Below are 23,479 nucleotides of genomic sequence, written 5' to 3' on the forward strand. Positions count from 1 at the left end.
TATTAACATATATAATAAGTACTTTCTCAAACAATCCTCTCCTCTTGATACCAGTGTCTGTTTCTGCCAATGACTTGGACTAAACTCATGCTGACCACAAATAAACAAATTAATTACAAAGTGGAATCAAAATCTTCAATAGATGTTGGTAACCGTGATAATAGGGAAATGATCAAATGAAATTTTACAGCACTGATATGAAGAACTGATGGAATTATAGCACTTCACAACCAAAATGAGAAAATTACCAAGATGATAAGAACAGATACTTCAAAAAAGATCCCTCTGAGTAACTAAGGATTAAGACACCCGTGGGCCACCCAATGAGACCTTCATATAATTCAGTGCCCTCTGGACCATGGTGCTGCAAAAGACAAACTGGGAGGAAAGATAGCATTTCTGTTATCATACGATTGTTTCAGACGAACAGTTAGTAATTCTTTACACTTTCTGAGCATAGTTACAATATACATTCTCTAAATATAAGCTAAAATAATTTTTCATAATTTTAGTTTTGTTTTTCAAAAAATAACCAGTCACCTTTTTATTACTGTTATATTTTAAATTTTGGATTTCTTTCGAAGTAGGTTCACTTTATGACCTTTCTCCAGTACCAAATATCATGGAGATAACAGGGGTCCCTGGTCTTTCTGTAAAGCAGGTGGCAGGGGGACTTAGTGAGCAAAACATTGATTGTCCCAGACAGCAGGAGAGCTTTGCCTGATCTCTGTGGTCTTGGATAAGTTGTTAAATCATAGTGTATTAAACATAGATGGACTCATGTTCCTCTGGAGGCCTAAAACCTTGACTTTTGATACTATAGTAAATTCTACTTTCCTATGAGTCTAAATCTTTTTAGAGACTTGGATCCTTGAACTTCAAAAGACATGAGAACTCAATAGGCCAATAGGTTAGAAAGCACAGAAATCCTTTATGCAGGTACCTAGTTTAGGACTGAATATCTCAAAGTGATGGAGAGCATACTGCTCCAAACTTAGCCAGTTTTGTGGTAGATGGTTCTGCTTTTGCAAAGGTCTATAACACCAATGACCAAATCTGCACTCTGATAACTTCTATTCACTGATATTTGTTCTTTCATCCATAGAACAGCTATTCCTACATTTCTATTTTTAGGCCAAATGTTACAAAATTAGTGGGACTATCTAAAGCATATGTGAAAATAAACATTACTACTCTATTTCACAGCATCAACTTGCCCGTATCCTACCATCCCGCTTTTTTTCTGAATGTTCTTGATTTTGTCAGTGTCCCTTAAAACATGCTTCCAAGAACTAAACATACTTCTCAAGATAGGTAATATAATGACAAAAGTAAAGTAAAAAGTCCTCTGGAGAATTTAAATAAGTGGAATGTAAGGGTAATAGGTAGCTCAGTAACTAAACAATTCTTATCAAATGATGATGGTTAAGAATTGCTATGGAAAGACTAAGGATATTTTCTTCTGGCTCATCAAAGACCTCAATCCTGCAGCCTATCCAACACAGTATATTTTGTAGGCTTGGCAGGTGATGTGGAAGTAATCCCCAACAAAGTAGCTGATAACATGCATGGGAAAGGAAAAACAAATGTGTGGGTTTGACAAAGGAAATTTCCAAGAACTTTATGTTAGAGTAATAAGCAAGAAGTAAATGATGACATTTAGTAGGTATATATGTAAGGCTCTAACTTAAATTGTAAAATCCAAGTGCATCAGTACAGAAAGCAGATACATGCTTTAATGTGTGAAAATTGCTCAGAACTTTTTGTTGAAAGGTAGACTACTAGGCTGTTCACAAAACTACATTGTGATTTAGATTACATTAAAATAAGTGTAGTACCTAGAATAAATGAGATGTCAGACTCTTTGTTGGTCAGATCCTGCCTAGAATGGCAAATTCTGTCCTGGATAATACACCTAATGAGAACTTGACAAAATGAAGTGCTCTTAGCATAGAGGAGAGTACTGGGTGGTAAAGAAAGTTGCTGGGATAACCATATGGCCTTGACACTCAAAGCATACTTCACAGACATGCAGCATTGACACAACTAGGAAATTAGTTAAAAATGTAAGATTATGCTCAGTGAAATAAACCAGTCAGAAAAAGACAAATACCATATGATTCCACATATATGTGGAATTTAATGAAAATAAATTGATGAACAAAATAGAAACAGAGGCATGGATAAATGCAACAGACGGACAACTGTCAGAAACCAGGGGTGTTGGAGGACTGGATGAAATGTGAAGGGGTTAAGCAAATAAATATGTTACATACACACACATATAGATACATGCAACAGTGTGGTGATAGCCAGAGGGAGATGGGGATGGTGAGGTGTGGGCTAGGTGGGGGTGGGCAAAGGTAGGTGATGGGGATGGAAAGAGACTTTGCTGTGGGTAATGGGCACATAACGCAGTGTGCAGTTGATGCATTATTGGATTGTACAGTTGAAACCTGTATAATTTTTTGCACCAATATCACCCCAATAAATTCGGTTTAAAAATGCAGGAATCTCAAGCCCTATCTCCAGCCTACAGAATCAGGAGCTGCTATTTAATAAGCTTCCCATGTTATTTGTTTATACATTAAAGCTTGAGAAAATGTTCTAGAAGACCATTTTATCCTGAGAAAGCTCTGGCAGAGATGATACATAATTATATTGACATATCTGAGATATTTTCTTGTGGAAAAGAATTAGATAATCAAGTAAGAACTTGCCAATAGTCACAGACACTCAAAGACAGAAGTAACTCCAATGTAAATAAAGGGACCCTCGGGCAAAAGTGCCCCGACTGCAGAAGGGCTCAAGCACAATCACCTCTTGAGAGTGTTCTCATAAAAACTGTTATTTCTGTAAGCCCCAGTGTGCTAAGGTTTGTTTTATGTGATTCTTGCACCCACCCCACTTGGTAAACCTTGCTTAGCAAGCCCTTTTTCACTGAAGGAAACAAGGAAAGCTAAGTAATCTGCCCAAAGCCACAATGTTAGGAGGTGGTAGACTGGAACACGGAATCTGTCTTCCTCATTGAGAGCCTCATCTCTCAGACGTTGGCTCCGTGAGAAAACTAAATGACTTGGTGTGGTCTTTTATACTCAGATGATTTTGATATTATTGTAGTATAACATTGAGTTAATCCTTTAAGGAACATCATTATACACTTTTTAAAAGCTATAATCAACAAAATTCTCATACCCTTTTTATAGGGATTGTTTTCAAACCAAGTGTCACCACTTTGAATTTCTTATAATTTATTTGGGGAAATAAATTACTATTTTTACATTTTTCACCAGTAAATTGCATCTTATAGATCTGGGCCCAGATTTAAAAATGTTTAAGTTTATTCATAATCTTCACTTAGCATCTCTCATGTCAGCTATTTTTTTCTGGTTTGTAATCTACATATGTGGTGAACACAACCTGTATTAAATAGTGTCAAGCCATTGTTGGAAAGTGTTAGAATGATCACTCCTATCTGAGTAAATACAATTCTGCTTTTTTCTGTTTCAAGTTCAAAATACCTAATTTATGTGTGGTTCATCTAGACACAATTAAGTTGAGAAGACAGATTTGCACCAATAAATCTTGAAAAAGACTGATTTATAAATAAATAATGTCAATGTGTTTCTGCTACTTAAACAATTGTTTATAAACAAATTTTATTTAACTTTACTCATTAGTATGTTTGCACATCAAAATTATGCATAAAAATAAAACTTTAAGTTGCTTCAAAAGTAAAAATAATAATCCCATCAGCTGTCATTTTGGACTTAAGCTCCACTGATATGCTTGTAACAAACACTTCTTTCAATGACAGTACCTATTAAGAAATAATTAGGTTGAGAAACAAGTCTCTATATGGGCAGTATTGGTCTCTTTGCTTATCCCTTGTGGATAATGCTCAATTAATTAATTAAGGAACATTTATCTTATAATTAATAAATAGATTTGGATGAGGGACCATGTCTATAAGGAGAAGAACAGAAAGAGAAATAGACATATGATTCTAGGCAAATAGCATAGCCCATCTAGGCCTTATTTTCCTTAATAGATCATCTGTCATTACTAGATGACCTTTCCAATCCCTATCTGTACCATTATCCACCAGTTGCTGAAGCTCAAAAGCTAAGGTCATGCACAATTAACCATCTCTCACTTAACCTTTTACCTTATCCACTCTTACTCTCCAACAATTTATTCTCCAGAAAGAACCAATATGAGTTTTTAAAAATATAAATGAGACTGAAGTACTGTCATCTTAAAATCATCCAGTGAATTCCTATGTCACTTGAATAAAGGCCAGGCACTTTGTTCATGACCTATCAGACACTCTATACTCTGGTTCCTGCCCACCTCTCCAACCTCATCCCCCACCACTCTTCCTTTGCACCCTGAGCTGTAGCACATCTGGTGGAAAATGGGAAGTTTGTCTGGAAACTTGTCTTCCCACCTTCTCACAGCTGACTCTTCATCAACCTAATTGTCATATTTTAACAGAACCTTCCTTATCTATTTCCTGGTACTCTATTCTATTGCTCTATTTTATTTTACTCATAGTCCTTATCACTGTTTGGTTATTTATTGATTTGTTGATTTCATTCTTTTCTTTCACAAGAAAGTGATACTCTCCCCTCAGAGAACTTTTCTTCCTTGGTCACCATTTCATCTTCAGCACTTGGAATAGTGCTCAGCACATAGATGTTCAATAAATATTTGATGAAGAGATAAATGAATGATATTGTATGTGCTTTACAGTTCTAAAATTTAATAATTCTGTATTAGCTTCAGCTGTAAGATGCTGTTTGTATATGTTTTTTTGTTTGTTTGTTTGTATGTTTTGTCTTTTAAAATAATAGCAGTGGACTATATTTAAATCGTCAAAGAAAGTGATTATTGCAACTGAGTATTTTCAGTATAGTATTTTTTGTTACCATACATGCAATTATTTTTGTGCAGCTTATAGTCTGTTAATTTCTCATCTTTTCCAGTAATGCACATCCACGCCAGTGGACTGTTAGCTTTGGAACAACAATCAATCCTCCATTGATGAAAAGAAATGTCAGAAGAATTATTGTCCATGAGAGGTATCACACCCCAGCAAGAGAGTATGACATTGCTGTCGTGCAGTTCTCTCCCAGAGTTGCCTTTACTGATGATGTCCGCCGGGTTTGTTTGCCAGAAGCCTCTGCGTCCTTCCGACCAAATTCAACTGTCTATATCACAGGATTTGGAGCACTTTACTATGGTGGTGAGTATCTCAAAAAGGATCACAGAGTAGTACTAAGCCTCGTTTAGAGCAGTGGGATTTAATTTCTCCATCAGTGTTATCCTGCTAGCCATTTCCACACAAGTTGGTTGGATTAGTTAGGGCTCCTGTCTTGCAAGTGAAAGAAACTCAAATCAGATTAGCTAAGGCAAAGAATAATGATAAAATGGCAAATGTTGCTCTTGTAATTTGGGAATCAAGAAATAAGTTTAGTCTGGCTTCAGATACAGCTGGCTTCAGGACTCATGATGTCATCGGGCTCTACATTTTTACATCATTGCATTGCCTGGCTCTGTTTTTCTTTTCCTATGGAGGGATTCTAGTTCCAAGGTGGCCATCAACAGCTCAGGGTTCATACTGTCTTCACCTACAAGATCCTGAGGGAAGAACACATCTCTCTCTTCGCCAGAATCTATGTTACTCCCTGAAAGATCTCTTTTGGCCCAGTTCGTATGCAGGAGTACTGGCATTGGCTACCTAACTCAGATAGATACTCAACCTAGACCTATACCAAGAAAGGTAGGTCTGTGATTGGCAGCCTGGTCAGAATCACATGGAATGGGGGAGAGGCAATTCTAAAAGGGTGGGCTTTAAAAGTCATAAAAAATGTTCCTTCAGTTACACCAAACTCTATTTCAACGTGCTATTCTCTATGCAATGCCAGGTACACATCGGCTGTGTTGTAATCCTCATGTCCACCTTCACTCCAACACTCCCTCACACTGAGCCTCATCTCTGTGAGCCCTCTTTATCCTTTCCATCTCCTCCTCTCACTTTTCCATCACAGACTTTCACTTTCCTCAGTGACCTTACAAAATTTTCCATTGCTTAGCTACAATCTCCATTTGCAGCAAAATCTGCTTCAGAAGAGGCTAATTTCAGAGTGATCAGGAATAAGAATACTGTGTATTCCCGAGATAAGTCGTCTCTGATAAGAGCTTCTATTGCCCTCTCTAAGGTGGTTTAAGTTGACAATGCTAACTAATCTCCTAAGAATAAAAATGATTTTATTTTAAAATGTTTTTGGGCCTATTTAGTAAGACATAACTTTGGATTCTGAAATCTGGTGCAGACATATACACATACAATAGCAAGAGTGTTTCTTTAACTGTGAGCTTGAGAAAAAAAGGTTTTCTGAGAATGGCAAAATCCATTCACAGACCTCTACACAATTTAAATTCCAAAGAACAAACCCTTACTTCTCAGTCTCTGTTAAGAACTAGGAATACCTTTCACTAAAGTGGCGAGAAGAGATGCCCCGGGTGCTTTCATTTCATGTAATACAAGCTGAGAAGTGTGTTGCCTTCTTTAAGGTCATATCACCAACCACAGAAATTATTATCCAGTTTCGTAACAGTTCCAGGGGCGACTGAGTAGAGCTGTAGGCCTGACGCCCAGTGTCTGCACTCTACCTGATAGGTTTCACCCTAAGACAGGGTCTGCAGGCTCTGCTTCTCTGATGATGATGGGAGGGGCATCCCTGGTTCCCATTGGCTGGTGGGATGAAATGTTCCTGGTCTGGAGTTTGAGGCTGGCACAGAACTATACCTGGCATAATACTTTTTAAGCAGCAATACGATTTAACTGACACATGTAGAATTCTATACCAAACAACAGAAGACCCAGTTTTTCAAGCACCTATGGACATTCACCAAGATAGACCATATTTAGGTCCATAAAACAACCCTCCACAAATTTAAAAAAATTAAAATTGTACATAGTATGCTTTCTGATCATAATGGAATCAAACTAGAAACCAGTAACAGAAAGATAACAGGAAAGTCTCCAAATGCTTAGGAATTAAACAACACACTTCTAAATAATTCATAATGCAGACAGGAAGTCTTGAAGAAAAACTTAAGTATACATAAAACTGGATTAAAATAAAAAACAACATATCAATATATGCAGAATGCAGCTAAAAGTGTAGAGAAAAAAATTACAGCAAATATGTAAAGTAGAACAGCTGAAAGTTCTCAAATCAATAATCTAAGTTCCCACTTCAAGTTACTAGAAAAGAGCAGCAAAGTAAACCTAAAACAAGCAGAAGGAAGGAAATAATAAGAATTAGAAATTAATAAAAACAAAAGCAAGAAAAAATAAAAAAATAATGAAATAAAAAGCTAATTCTTTTAAAAATATTTATATTTTGTGAGAAATGTTATCCAGTACCCCCACAATAGTTGAGAAATAGTTCAGGGAGATCCAGGATTTATTTAAATAGTAATTAAGGTATTGACTGGGGTTGAGGTCTCATCTGCAGCTCTAGGTTCTCTAACAAGCTTACTGGTTGTTGGAGTTCAGTTTCTTGCAGCTGGAGAACTTGCGGCAGCTTGCTTCTTCAATGTCATTAGAAAAAAATCTTTAAATGTAGAAAAGGCCTAAATGCTTTTAAAAAAAGTTCACCTGATTAGGCCAGGCCCACTGTGGATAATCTCCTTTTTGAAGAACTCATGTCAAAATTCCACGTCATGGAATTTATCTTAATTACATCTAAAAAATTCTATCATGTATTCCTAATAACATAATCATAAGAATGACATCCATTATATTCCAAGTAAGGGGAAGGAGATCACAAAGGAATCGTGGGCATCATCACTGAATCCTGTCTATTACAGTGTCAGTTTCCCAACAAGGACGAGGTTTGATGTAGAGCATTAGCGAACACTTGTGATAGTCCTTGTTTGTACCGCAGGCAATTGCCTTCCTGCCATAATACTGGTTTCTACAACACCTAGTCTATAACCTGGAGCCCCAAGCTTACAATACAGAAAACATGAAATCATTGTCTTTAAATGCTATTTTGTGTGTGAAAGTTCTTCATAAAATGTAAAGAATAAAATAAATATACATAGTATTACAGTTATTTTATCAAGCCAAGGGAGAAAACTATGAAGACCTACAAACACAAACTCTGTTTTTAAATATGAATGCCTTCCTAAATATATAAATTGATTATTTTTATCATAAAGGTACAAAGATTTTCCAGCAAAAGAAACAAAACAGTTATAGGTATTTATAAAAATGTGATGAGGATAAAAATCATTTAAATGTGCCAGATTTAAAACAAAATATATCCCCTCTGGACATTGCTTACAGCCTCATGCTGTGTTGACAAATTTCATATAGGAAAGATTCTAAAAGAGTCTGCACACTTCATTCTAGTGAGGGATGCTGATCATAAATGCTAAAATCACTTTGTTCTTAAGGGGAATCTCAAAATGACCTCCGAGAAGCCAGACTCAAGATCATAAGTGATGATGTATGCAAGCAACCACAAGTGTACGGCAGCGACATAAAGTTTGGGATGTTTTGTGCTGGATACCTGGAAGGCATTTATGATGCCTGCAGGGTAAGTGGGGAGGGGTTGCTTGTAATATCATTGGCTCAAAAGTTTTTTATCTGGCTTAATGAATATTCTATGTTCTTTATACTAGTGTAAAATACAGATGCCTTGTGAGTTCAAAAGTTTCTAAATGCAAATTTCACAACATACATATCATATTTTTAATGTTTTGTTAAACAAAATGAAATGAGCAGAGCTCCATTGATGCTATCAAACAAACTAACCATAAAATTAAATTTTCTTAATACCAGAAGTTCAAAGATTCATAAAACTTCATTTTATTAAAGGGCTCACATTTGGAAAGGAAACAATCATGAACAATGAACTATGATGTCATGTCATAAATGACAATGAAGAGAAAATATTTCCAGCTTGAAGGGAACATTTCATAGCAAGTTAACAGAGGGATCACGTTTATATGTGGCCTGAAGGATAAATAGTACTTGCCCAGTTATAGAATAAGAAAAGAACATTACAGAAAAGAGAAAGAGCATAGCCACAATTACGAAGGTGTGAAATTACAATTCATATTTGAGGGAGCCCCACCTCACCTCCCCAAGCAGATCATGTCTTGGTAGTTTCATTCTCATTCATGGTGGACAGGGGGACTTGCTGGCAAATTTGCTCCCACATCAGCCAAAGAAGTGGGGAGAAGTTGCAAACACTAAGGCAGATTGTGACTCTGGAGCTCCACCATGTCCTCCTTTGTCATCCGGTATCTGTCCTGCATGTGTATGTTCTAACAAGGCATAAAGTGCATTTCTTCTTAGAGGTACTTGCCTTACAATATGAGGCTCTTGAAAACACCAAGGAGGTGATTCTACCTGCGGAAATGATTCGAATGGTACTGATATCAGGTGGCGCATGCCCTTCCCTGAGTCCCACAGATTACATGGTCAACCTCTGTCGGGAAAAGGTATGCCACCTACATCTCTATGTAGCACATGTGTAGCACATATGTAGCACATAGAGATGTAGCACATAGACTGGTCAAGAGCAGGATCTGACACATATCTAGCCTCAGTTTTTAAGAACATGGAGGAAGGCAGCTAGGATTCAGAGAATCCTGAGAGGTGTATGCCTGACAGACAGGGGCAGGTAGCGCCGGGAGTTTAGGAGCAGACAGGATGCAGCAATCTGGGCAAATGGTGAGGTTAGTGATAAGTCTCAGGAAGGACTGGTGGTCATGAAGAGACTTTCCTGAACTGAGAAGCAGAGGTAAGATTCCTAACCCATGACTGTGCAAGTGAGTAATAAGACAAAGCTGGAGTCATAGAAAAAATGGGAAAGTTATTGAGGAGGGAACTCAGACACAGGGGCCCAAGACAAGAACACACTGATTGCAACTGGGTCCATGGTATGCGGCTTAGTCTGTCTGAGAACGGAGAAGTCTAAGCACCCTGCTCAGAGTCAGAAGAACAATGACATCCCCTTGACTTTCTGTTCTACATACTTAACATTTGCTAAGAGTAGACCTGAAGCATCTCACCCTCCTCCCCGCCAAGGTAACTATGTCAGGGATGAATGTGTTAACCTCATGGTGCCAATCATTTCACAAAGTATAGTATGTCAAATCATCGTGCTGTTCACTTTAAATATATATAATTTTATCTGTCAATTCTGTATCTATGAAGCTGAAAAATAAAATGTAAAAATGGAAATTTCATAGGCTTTTAAAGACTTTTATAACTTTTAAAATCCATGTTTCAATTAATTATCCTATAATTGGTAATCTATACATATATTTAATAATAAAATACATAGTTCATCAGAAAATATTACATAACAATATATAGTTCATCAGAAAATATTACATAACAAGTCTAATTTTCTTTCTCTTCTTTCTTTTTTCTTTTCAGGGTGATTCTGGGGGACCTTTGGTCATAAAAGATCTTAAAGATACCTGGTATCTCATTGGAATTGTGAGCTGGGGAGATAACTGTGGCCAAAGGAACAAACCCGGTGTCTACACGATGGTGGCATATTACCGACACTGGATTGCTTCAAAACAGGCCTCTAAGTCACTGTGCAAGTTAGAGATGGAGAGCTGTGTGCAGGCCATGCCTGTGTGAGAGTCCACGTATTCAGGGGATGTAGTTTAATGGAGCGAGATTAATGACTGGATCTAGAAACACAAGATACAGGACAGGATTTATTTTACAGTCACTTTAATGAACTAATAAACCATAGCCAGTTCACAAAGGATTTAAATTTGTAAAGTAGTGAGTCAGTTAGCCTGATTTGAAAAACACAGCAGATACCGAGCTCTTTAAATCATACAAGTGGGAGTATGAAAGAGGAGGAATGCAATGTTTTGTGGATAATCCATGAGATTTGTCCAGGGTGTCACCTTAGGTGAGCAACGTTTTAAACTCTCAAGAGTTCAGAAAATTTTTATATAGGGATGGACAAAAGTGGATTTACAGTTATGAGTATAGGAAACATAGAGTTTATTATTTATTAATTATTATATTATCTTACATACAAACAACCATAAACCTACTTTTGCCCACCCCTATATAATCTCCAGAGCTCACAAACACTTTTTTCTCACTATTCCAGAGAGATTTTCCAAAGAGATTTTCCACTGTAAGAAAATAAATTTTTTACTTATAGTGTCATTGGATGGTCCTTATAAAAGAAAGTTATATCTGGGGGAAAAAACATTGTGATAAATTAAGCCAGAGACCTTCTAAACTCTTCTTTCAGTTCTAACCTCCCTTATTTTTGGTGACTTTTTAAAAACATACACACACACAAATATCGCCACCCTACAGATACACTCAGAGAAAGCCTGAGTAATGAATGAGTGTATAAATTAACTAACTAGTCAAAAATGTATTTTTGTTGCAAACAATTTTGGAGAAGGTGATAGTAACTTCATGGGCAGTCCCTAAACAGAGGCCAAAATTTTGACATTTTATAGATGCATTTATGTGTTCGGACCACCAGGAGGTGACTTGGTATACTATTAAAGGTTAAATGCCTAGAAAAAAATGAGAATTTGCCAATACATTGAAGAATCAAAGAGCATTGTCCCTCTAGATAAAAAAGTTCCTTTGTATTGCTGCAGCTGATTACTCCCTAGAGCTTGTGGCAATAGGCTGACTACTGCAACCATGAAACCCTAGTTAAAAATGTTAAATAAAAATAAATTTTGAGGACCTACTACCCAGAACATGAACAAAGTGATCTGAAAGAACAACTATACCTCCTAAGTAAAGTGTATCATGAAGACATTAGCACAGTCAGGCACAGTTGTTCCATCGTGCAATTAAATGAAGGCTGTGTGGAAACTCGCTGTGTATGACAATGCTGGCCAAACTTTTCAGCTCTGCAGGTGGGGTGTCAGTCATTCATGCAGTCCACATAAGCCAAAGCACTGGAAAATTGAGTTGCTTTATAACAATTTCCCCTCATGTGCTACTGAGAAGACATAAATATAATCCTAAAATAATGAAAAGGAAATTTACAATTTACCCACACACAAAAATAATTGATCCATAACTTAGACTCATAGAAGTTTAAAATTTAGAAAAGATTATACAAGTCATTCAGGCCAACACACATGTTGGAGAACTGGAGCCAGGAAGCACGAATGACTTAGTGAAAGTAGCCTGTGTCCTGCATGAGCTGCAGACCTGGGTACCAACTTTACATGTCCTTTTCCTTACAAAGTATCTTTCTGATTGCCTATAGTTATTGAACCATCAGATCTATAAAAATTACAGCAAGTGCTATTATTGATTCTGTTTTAAATTCTGGTACTCTTAAGAAAATAAATTTAAATCATGGAATTCACTTAAGCAGCTTGTTGTCAATTTTCTGAACTCACTTCAAGTCAAAATTGCTTCTTTATACATAAAAAATATATGCAGCCACACAAATTATTTTATATTTTGGTGGTACATAATTCTGACTTTTAATGTTGACATTCAGAATGATCTTAGAGTTATAAACTTTGTATTTGTAAACTGTTTGGTGCAGCATTTCATTCTGTGTCACATGTGAGCAAATATTGATATCTCATTTCAAATTGAACAATAAAGCCAGTGGTTGGAGCATCCTGTAAAGAATGTCACTGAGTCGGTATTAGGTCATAGCACGAATCTTTCTTTCAACAGCTCTTAAGGATTGCATTTCTTTTAATAACTAGCTGGGGTCACTCTGAAACAGCAATCTTCTTGGTGGTTTTCACATTTTGTTCTGGATAACTGTTGTGAAGGGCTGTCCCATGCAGTGTAGAATATTTAGCAACCCCCTGACCTCTGCTTACTAGATACCTGTAACACATTCCTCCCCTCCAAACTGTGATAACCCAAAATATTTCCGTACATTGGGAAATATCCCCTAAGGACTAAGCCTGTCTCCTACTGAGAAGTGATGTTTGCATTTGATTTTTTCCAGAAATTCAATAGATACTTCCCATTTTGATATTGATTATTCAAAAACTACAGTCTCCTAATCAAACCGAACATTCATTGTCATGTTCCTAAATAAAATAGCAACTGTGCTCCTATTTGGGTATACACCCAAATGAGTTGAAAACTTATTTCTATACAAAGACATGCACACAAATGTTTATAGCAGCTTTATTCATATATTTCCCAAACTAGGAAGCAATCAATATGTCCTTCAGGAGGTGAATGGATAAATAAACTGGTTCATCTAGACAATAGGATATTACTCAGTGATTTAAAAAAGTTATCAAGGCATGAAAAGACATAGATTAAATTTACATGCAATTACTAACTGAAAGAAGCTACAATCTGAAAAAGCTACATACTGTATGATTCCAACCACATGACATTCTGGAAAAGACAAAACTATGAAAACTGTAAAAAGATCGGCGATAATCAGGGACTGTGAGCAAGAGAGGGATGCATAGATGGAGCGGAAAGGATTATTAGGTAGTAAAACTATTCTGTATGACACAATAATGGTCATCCAGACCCATAGAGTGTTAATACCAATAGTGAATCCTAATATAAACGTTGGATGTTAGGTTATAATGATGTGTCAATGCAGGTCCACCAGTTGTAAAAAAAAATAAAAGTACCACTCTGGTGGGAGATGTTGATAGCTGAGGAGGCTGTGTGTGTGGCAGAGTGTAGGTGTATGAGAGCTCTTTGTACTGTATACTCAATTTTTTTGTGAATCTAAAGTTGTTCTAAATATAAAGTCTATGTTTTTTTTAAAAGCCACCAAAGCTTTGAAGACCCCTGGAGAAGTGGCAGAATATAGGGGAATACTGAGTTCTGGATAAAGCAGTACAAGAAGTTAGTATAAGGGAATTATTCTACCGCTGAAGAGTTCTTTGTGGCTGAACTACATTCTTAACAGAAAATATAAAATAATTTCCTAATTATGAACTTGAACCTTTTTATCAATAGATTTATGCAGAGAATGAGAACTAAAAGTATTTTTTCTGGATAAATAGCTGAATATTATGTAACTCAAAATTCCACAGAAACTGATGGTGAGTGCGGGGACTAACAACTTCAGGGGGTGGGGGAGACCTCTAGGACAGTGTTTTGTCAGTGTTAGTGAGGTTATAAAAAATAAACCATAAGCATCAAGACTCAGGAAAGACACACAAACAGCAGTACCCCAGGTTACCCTAACCTGTCCTTAGCCTTGAAATAGGTGTTCTGGGTTTGGGCATACTAGATGATCTTAAGTAATGTGCAAGGTCATTGCAAATCCCTGTAAAATCTGCAGAATATTTGCAGGGCTACAGTGATCAACCAGAGTACCTATCATAGCATACAAAAAGCACTTGGTTGAGTACCACCCTGTCTGAGTTATGTGGTCACTGCCCACGCAGTATCAGCTGCACTGTGCACCTCCCAAAGCCATCTCAGGAGGCTCTAGCATTCAGCTAGGCATTATCATCCACATGAGTTCTCCTGCTGTCTCTTGAGGGGTCATCTGCTTTAGCTGGAACCTGGAGGCTCAGTGACATGCACATTCTGTTTTTTTACATTGCCCTAGGAAACATTTCTTTTACCTCTTCCTGGTCACCTGGCTTCCAGGACTGGAGGACATGTCTGGCAGTTTTGACTCTCTACTCCTGTGAACATACCACACCGGAAGGAACCAGTACAGTTACCATGAATATCGAGGCACACTGATCCATGGTGCTGGTTCCCCTCAAAGAAATATTTCTAAACCTTAAAAGTATGCTTGATGTAGGCCCTGGCTGGTATGGTTCAGTGGATTAAATGCAGACCTGCAAACCAAAGGGTTGCTAGTTTGACTCCCCGTCAGGGCACATGCCTGGGTTGTAGGCCACATCCCCAGTTGAGGGTGTGTGAGAGGCAACCACACATTGCTGTTTCTCCCCTCCTTCTCCTTCCCTTCCTCTAGAAATAGATAAATAAATAAATAATTATTTAGAAATAAATAATTTATTTATTTATTTATTTCTAAATAAATAAATAAATAATTTTTTTAAAATTTATTTCTATTTAAATTTATTTTTTTAAATTTATTTTTTTTAAATTTATTTTTATTTAAATTTTTTTAAAATTTAAATTAATAAAATTTTTTTATTTATTTCTAAATAAATAAATAAATAATTTTTTTTAAAAAAGAAATAAAAGCACGTGTGTGTCTTGTGTCTTTGGTCTTGAAGAAGATCAGCACTTGTGTCTTGTGCTGTCTTTGTCTTTGGTCTTGAAGAAATAAGGTACTTTATCGTTGTGGGAATGCTTTCCTGGAGAATTTGGTATGAATGGAGGTCCTTGAGAAAAGATGTAGTTCCAGTGATGGAAGGTAGGGCTAGTTCAGGGAGGGGGATTAGGGTAATCCCTGTTATTATATACAGGAACTACAGTTATCTCCGGGCTTCCAGACAAAACTCCTTCTTACATAAAGGTTTATTTTCTGGGGTGTGTGTGTGTTTAGAAAAGTGTGAAATGAGTCCATGGGGAACCATGACTATATTCAATCAATCTTGAAGATTCCCATTTATAACACGGTTGTCAGTTATCTTGCTGGAATCATATCCTAGATGGAGAGAGCATTCAGGTTCTTATCAGTGTTCTTCCTGAAGCTACTGAAAGGGGTAATGTAATCTGGCTCCATCAGATACCACACCACAGTGGACCAGCACAAGACTTACCTGTGCCTCCAACACTCAAAGCTCCTCCAGCTTTCCCAGGAGTCTAACTGGGAAATAGGACGGAGCGTGGAGAAGCCCCTTCTAGGTCAGGACTCATGCTCACAGCTGACCACAGCTCTGTTTTCTCTCTCCCACTTTGTCTGAGACAAGGAATCCTGTTCCTGGTACAAGGCACAAATGTTTTTCATGAAAAGCACTAAAAAATAGCCTATCCTTCATGTGCTTTTCATTGGACCATTTAAGAACCTAAAACATATTCAGATTACATCATCTACTTTATTCATATTCCTTCTCATTTAGATGCCTCTGGAAAAAATTGGATCAAAAGATTATAGTTCAGGACAAATAACAATAACAAAAACAGAACCAAAGCCCCACACACTGGATTAATTTCAAGGTGAGTTGGATAGCTTTTCCCTGATCCAAGGCTAAAGACTATTTTTAATCCCAGACAATCATCACAGCTTTAAATGTTTCTGGTCGAGTGCCTTGGGAAACAAATAGCATGAATCAGTGGAAATGACACTATATCGCTAAAAAAGAAAACAATGCAAAAACATGCTCCTCTAACAATCAGAAGGTGTTATGATATATTTTCATGTCTCCAAATGACCTCAAACACTGTTCAAGTTCCTCACTACAGTCACATATTTGGAAGTTTGGTAAAAGCATAAGACACGAATACAAAACCTGGCATTGATGAACACTTGAACCAATTAGATTATTGAATATAGGTTCCAATAATCTTTTAAAATATTTAAAAGATTACACTACCAAACCACACATTTGTTAGATGGTAGGTACCATGATATAGAAGTCAACAATATGAAGCAAAACAATTAATTTGAATCTCAGTTCCACAACCTACCATTGAGTGACAGTGAGTGCTGTTTGAACTCCATAATGGTTAGTTTTTTTCATCATCTTGACTGGCCCACTGTACCCACATAAGTGATCAACCATTATTCTAGATGTTTCTGTGAAATTATTTTGGAGGCTATTAACATTTTTCTAGCTTTGTTGAGATGTGATTGACAAATCAAATGTATATATTTAAAGTGAACAGCATGATGATTTGATAATATGGGTACACTGTGAAATGATTACCACGTTAAGTTACAATAATTAACACATCTACCACCTAACAGAGCAGCCTTTACAGTACAGTATCAACTTATCCACCATGCTGTGCATTAGGCTGCCAGGGGCAGGGGGCGGTGGGGGAAATGGAAAGATGTTGGTTAAAGGGCATAAACTTTTAGTTATAAGGTGAGTTCCGAGACCTAATGGACAGCATGTTGACTATTGTTAATGACACTGTATTGTATACTTGAAGATTGAATGGAGTTTTAATGTTCTCATAACAATAACAATATAACAACAATAAAACTGTAATTATGTGTGGTGAAGGATGTGTTAACTAATCTTATTGGGATAAACATTTTGCAATATATATATTTAGCAGATCATCGCATTATACATATTAAACTCACACAATGTTACATGTCAATTATACCTCAATATAGCCAGGGAAAAATAAGTAGATTGTCTTGAATTTAGCAGTAAATTCCCAGAAAAATAAACAGGAAAATTTGTCTATTCAAAATAACAACAACAACAAACCCAACAAAACAAGATCAAGAAATTTACTTTGAGCATTCTCACTGCCAAAACAGGAAAAATCCAAGTTTGATGAAAGATCTATATAACCAAAGATCTAGTAGGACCTATTATGTATATTACAAGTAAAGCAAACAGGAAAACAGCGTTTTCATACACTGACCCTAAATTGGAGATCACAAGGACAAACACTCTATTACAAGGGATTGATCTGTAGTTTAATGAGGCAACCCTATGTAGCCTATTCTAGAAAAGACAGTTCCAGGGGTTTATTTATTTAAATATAATTAATAATTTCTAACAAATTGGTATATTTCTTAGTGATTTATCAAAAATTTTATTAACAAAGATGATATCAGCATTATAAAATTCATTGAAAAAATTTCAGCATGTTCTATACTTGGACATAGTTAAGAGAACATAGAAAATAACTGTTTCTGGAAATACTATGACTCCAGATGGTTTTAGAAAAATTTTAAATATATTTTTTATTTTTTCCATGGTGATTTTTCTATTAAAGTTTTCTAGCTATTGAATCAATAATAATCAATTATTATTTCAATAATTTGCTTTTTCTTTCAAATTTTTTTCTTGAAAATAAATATCTTAGTATAGTTTCACATATAATTTCTTATTTTTCTACATTTGTTATTACATTATTGTTCTCATTTCTTATATTTGAGCCCTGGCTCAAAGGATTGAGTACCTGCCTATGAACCTAAAGGTTGCTGGATGGATTCCTAGTCAGAGCACATGCTTAGGTTATGGGCCAGATCCCCAGATGGGGGCGTGCAAAAGGCAACTAATCAAAGTTTCTCTCATACATTGATGTTTCTCTCCCTTTCTTTCTCCCTTCTTCCCCACTCTCTAAAAATAAATAAATAATATCTTTTAAAAAATTGTGTATTTGTGTCCTCTTGATCAATATAATTACCCTCTTTGTCCTGGTTAATGTTGTTGCTTTGGATTTCCTCCCTTACCATCTCTGTATAATTGCCTGCTGCCTTTGTTCTTCCTCTTCTCTTAAATTCCTTTTTGTTTTAGTTGTGCATCTGATCATGTACATGTTTCTAATAACTGTTTTCTTTTTAAAACCATCAGAAGAGTCTTTACTTTCTAGTATATCCATTGAAACTACTTATGAATACTGCTATAATTTTTATGTTTGGTATAACTTGTGTTTTCTTTTCTTTTATTCTTGTATTGTTATTTATTATTATATTTTCCATTTGAACAACTGTAAGTCTACTTTTGCCCACCCTGTATACATGCCTATGATAAAGTTTAATTTATACATTAGACACAGTAAGAGATTAACAACACTAACTAGTAATAAAATAGTACAATTGTAACAATATACTAATAAAAGTTATGTGAATATCGTCTCTTGTGTTTTCTTGCTAAATTCTTATCTATTCAGGCATCAAAAGTAGGTTTACAGTTGTGAGTATGCAAAACAATGTCTATTCTTGCATTATTATTTATTAATTATTGTATTATTTTCCTTGTGAACAACTTAAACCTACTTTTGCCCAACCCTGTATTTTATTACCACACATTCATCTCCAGAGCAATAGAGACCTTTGTAAATATTTCTAGGTTCTTCCTTCCCTTGGTGGGAAGTTTTCTATGTCATATTCACAATGGTTAATCACTCTGTTTTAAAATACATACCTTGTTTCTTTTAAATCACCTAAAAACAAAAAATGAAAAAGAGAAGTTTTATGCCAGTACTTGATGTAATTTTATTTCCCACAACCCTTTTGCTTGTCCCTCCTCTCCAGTGAAGTCCTTCTTTGCCAGAGGCCTGGCCTGTGCTCCTGCAGGAGATTGTGATGATTTCCAGTAATAGAGAGAATACTCACTATACTGATGATACAATAGCCATAATTTAATGACTTCTAATTACAACACTGCATAGCTTTCTGTATATATATATATATATATATATATATATATATATATATAATTACTAGTTTTAAAATATTGCTATATATTCAAGTCTATATGATAATGCATTATCTCTAACTTTAAGATTATAATTAAATTTCTCTTATTTTATCACCATCTTTGATATCTTTCAAGACATGAATTGATATTAGAAAGAATCTTTTAAATAGTACTTTCTTTTCATGAGAAAGAACCATGTCCAAATTCTTGTGAGATTTTTGAACTGTCTTTGATGCAACCTTAATACCATTTTTGAATGCAAATGCATGTTCTTATTACTGCTAAAGAATGCTGTTAAAATGAAAAGATTGATACATGAGTTATGACACCAGGAAAAACCCCACATCACACTCCAATTGCACTTAGTCATAACCTGAAAAGAACACAGCTTATGAGAAAAAGAAACACAAAAACTGTTACTTCTCTGAATTTCATCTCTGCATATCAAGTAAGTGAAATTAAATGGCAGGTTGCATTGCCTAACATTCTCATTTCACTTCCAAATAAGTAGGACAATACAAGGTACTTCGAATGACTTGCAATAATCTCAATGAAAGCAGTTATTAAATAAGTTTCTCCAGAAAAATATTCTACTCTTGATTATAAGGAATCTACCCAGTTAGAACCTTTACAACCACCTGAATAGTGACTGCTGGCCACTGTCCTCTGGGTAGGTAAGACAAACCCATACCAGGATAGATGTCTGCCCCCTTGAGGAAAAAATGGCTGGCCCTTCCAGGATGGAAAAGGCTCAGTGTAGCTGGCTTGCCACCAAGTGGCTGCTTGGTTTTTTTGAGAAATAGTGTCATCCTGTGGGTTCAGTTTTGTCTCTGTTAATATCAGGTTGCCCATTCAGAGGAGGGGTCAGTGAGGTTGGTGTTGTTGAGAGTTCATGCTCTTGGGCCCATGCAGGGTCCCCATCTCTCCCACTGTGGCCATGCCATTTATGTGTCTGTCATACCAACATTTAATAATTTTGGTTTGGAGTGGCCAACTGTACAGTCTGCCTAGGATTGAGGAGGCTCCCAGAACACACTGGACTTTCCATTTTAAAGCCTAAAGTCCTGGGCAAAGTGGAACAAGTTGGTCCCCTGCTGGTGGCCCTCTCACTAGCACATTGTGATGTCCTCAGTGAGTGGCATATTATTCAGACCCTCCCATGCACATATTCTGATGCGTGTTCTGGCTTCACATAATGCATCCATCCCATCATGCCCACTTCTCTGAGCTTTTTAATCCCTCGACCTCCACTGTCTCCCACAAAAAAAATTGGCATATCAACCTTACTTAGCGCCATCTAGGAGCCACTCCAGCAGTGAGTTTACATTATTTCCTGGGCATCTTATCAGATGTAACACCTTGTATATAGAGATTGCTCCCAAGTCAATAAACCCTTTTTTATCCAGCCTTATGTTCTGGCCCTTTTGATCAAGCACCTCAGTATCTACTCCCACAGAAAGGCCTTCTACATCCCCTGCTGGTACCTGCTGGATTTATTTTCACAGTTCTTTTGGTATGTAGATTCTTTTCTCTCTCTCTTCAGGCCTGATTACATTGTTAAATAATCTTGGCAATAGACCCCGCAGGCAGGAGCAGGGATGGATGCAGCTCCTGGAGAGAATGGCTATTGCCTTGTGGGAAAGAGGCCTCTGCAGTCTCTGCGGGTCGCCAGCTCTCAGAGGAGAGAGAGAATCTACTTCTAGACACACGAAAGCTCAAAAGAAGCCTTCAGAGTCAAAAGCTTCTGGGGTATCTGGACAGATACCCACTTCTCATCTGCTAGGTCCCAGGTTTCCCCACCTAGGGTTCTGACTTTGATATGATAGACCGATTTCTGTGGAGCATTCGCCCTTCATTGGAGGTCAGCCACTCAGTCCAATCCTGTACTTGGTATCCCTGCTCACCCACTGCAGGAGATGAGGGCTTCTTAATAATCTAAAAAAGAGAATCTGGCTCTCACACTCAGCTTTACACTACGCTAATTGCTTTCAACTTATTATCCACCTCTTACAACCTAGTAGCACCCATGCAATTCCACCGACCTTATGTTTTTCACCCCTCTCCCTAAGACTTTTCAAATACATGAATCATTGTACTGGCCTGTGCTTTCAGCTCTACTAGCATGCTGGCCCAGCCCCCTGCTGGTAAGAATTTTAACAAGCAGACCACCACCTTGTGGTGGGGCATTGGCAGGCCACCCATCACCAAGTCCTCATTACCAGCTGGGGGGTGAGTGATCCAGTCCCCAAATCTTGTTTGAACTCTTGTTTTCCTGGAGCTCTCTCAGTACTAGCTAATACAAGTTGGGTTTTCGGGATAGCAGACACTTAAAGCACAAAGGTTTATTAAAAGGTAACACCTGTTAAAGGAAGAAGGAAGCAGGTATGGGTAGGGGGAGCTATCAAACAAGAATGTCTATCTGACAAGTTTCTACCAGACCAACTGAGAATTCAGAGTAAACTTTACCTGTTAGAGAATTCCGGATTGAATGGAAATAGCTAAATTTTTATACCATCACTTTGCTCAGTCACTGGCCAAGGTCTACCCAGAGAAGACCATATCCTTGGATAGAAAACTAAAGTAGACACTGACAAAGCTAACAGTTGTACCAGGTCTTCAGCATATCGTTTTACTCTGAGGCTTTGATACTTGTGGCCCCGCTGAGCCAAAGGGCTGCAGCTCCTAGGGACACCTAATTCCTAGAAACAGTAAATGTGCAAACCAATCAATCCAGATCCCATACAACAACCACCTCCTTTATTGAGCTTTTACTCTGCAGGTTGTTATTCCTCTTCCCTAAGGGCTAGATACCAGACAATTAGGGATAGTCCCCATACCCCAAAGCTCACTGAGTTTATTCAAACTAACCAATCCCAAACCTGCTTACCCTGTTTTGCCTGCCTCTTCCCAGGGAGAGCACAGTAAAGCCTCTTGCCCATAGTTCCTCCCTCTGCGTCCTGGCCCGTTTGCTGTGGCCTGCCCCTTCCCCTTGGGGATGGTGAATAACAAACTATCTTTTCAATGGCAGTCATTGCCTCATCTGTTGGCCTCACCCCACTGAAAGAAAAATAAAATCCACATTTTAAAACAGAAGCACTCCTCCTCTTTGCAGCTGAACAGTTTGTTTTACGGGATTATCTGAGGGGCATCTTCTTATCTCCTACAAGAGTGATTCTTTTAAACAGCCCAGAAATAGCTGCAGTACTTACAAAAGCAGTGAGTTTTTATTCACAGTTTCATGCAACAATTCAAAAATCAAATGAGTGCTTAACTCTATGCCAGGTAGAGATGACAGGCTCTGAGAACTTAACAATTTCTTCCCTTATGGGCTCTATGGTGCACTGTGGAATAATTTCAAAAAGGGTACTGAATACTACAATGAGTATGATGGTAAAAGCCAACTGATGAAGTGTCACACTACAGAGGAACCGACCTACCCTCAGAGTTAAGAAGCTCTCATGGGGGCAGAAACATATAAGCAAACCTAGAAGATTATTCAGATTTGGAAACTAAAGAGGTGTGTATTGAAAGAGGCAGGAAAATATGATGCAAGCTGAAGAAACAGACCTACAGAGATAGAGAGGGCAATATATGCAGACAAGTAAAGGAAATTTAATGGCTAGAGCACAGAGTGTGAGAAGCAGGGAGGACAAGGAAGGTGAGGGAGGCAAGGTCCAGGTGTGGCACAGCTTTGCTGTGCATGTTAAGGAGAATGAATTCTTAAATGCAAGGGAAGCTAATGAAGAGTTTTTTTTAAAAGATAGATACAAAACAACTAGCAATAATCATTATTGTAGTTGTAAAGAACATACTAGATTAGAAAAAGATGAGAGGCAGTGCAGTGAAAAGACTGTGGCAGAAACCCAACTGAGAGATTGTAATGGCTTGAAATCATGTGGTAGCAATGAGAATAAGACAAGAAGCAATGGGTTCAGTAAATATTTATGCACATTCAAGACATTGAGAAAAGAGAGGGAGGCAAGGGTGATACAAAGATTTCTGAGAAACTGGGTGAATAGAGGGTGATTTATAGAAAGAGGACAGGGACACTGGAGAAGCAGGTTTAGAAAAAAGAAGGAAGATGTGAAACAAAAAAAAAATTAGCCTTCAAGTAGAAGAAGAAAACCACTCTCCCTGTAACAGAAGTAAAATTTTAAAAGCCATTAAAATG

General features: G+C 37.1%; 1 protein-coding gene across 2 annotated transcripts in view; it reads left to right on the top strand.

Moving 5' to 3' along the window:
- Window positions 1–13,149, top strand: part of TMPRSS11A (transmembrane serine protease 11A) — a 47,380-nt gene extending 34,231 nt beyond the window's left edge. For both annotated transcript variants that reach the window (XM_037042047.1, XM_037042058.1), the window contains 3 exons: window positions 4,989–5,248; window positions 8,476–8,618; window positions 10,472–13,149. In XM_037042047.1, coding sequence (XP_036897942.1) covers window positions 4,989–5,248; window positions 8,476–8,618; window positions 10,472–10,684 — 616 coding nt within the window. In that variant the 3' untranslated portion in view covers window positions 10,685–13,149. The remainder of the gene's footprint in view (window positions 1–4,988; window positions 5,249–8,475; window positions 8,619–10,471) is intronic.
- The last annotated feature ends 10,330 nt before the right edge of the window (window positions 13,150–23,479 follow it).

Source organism: Sturnira hondurensis, unplaced genomic scaffold, assembly GCF_014824575.4.
Source record: "Sturnira hondurensis isolate 20B ecotype Veracruz unplaced genomic scaffold, ASM1482457v3 Scaffold0000566, whole genome shotgun sequence".
NCBI classification, from domain to species: Eukaryota; Metazoa; Chordata; class Mammalia; order Chiroptera; family Phyllostomidae; genus Sturnira; species Sturnira hondurensis.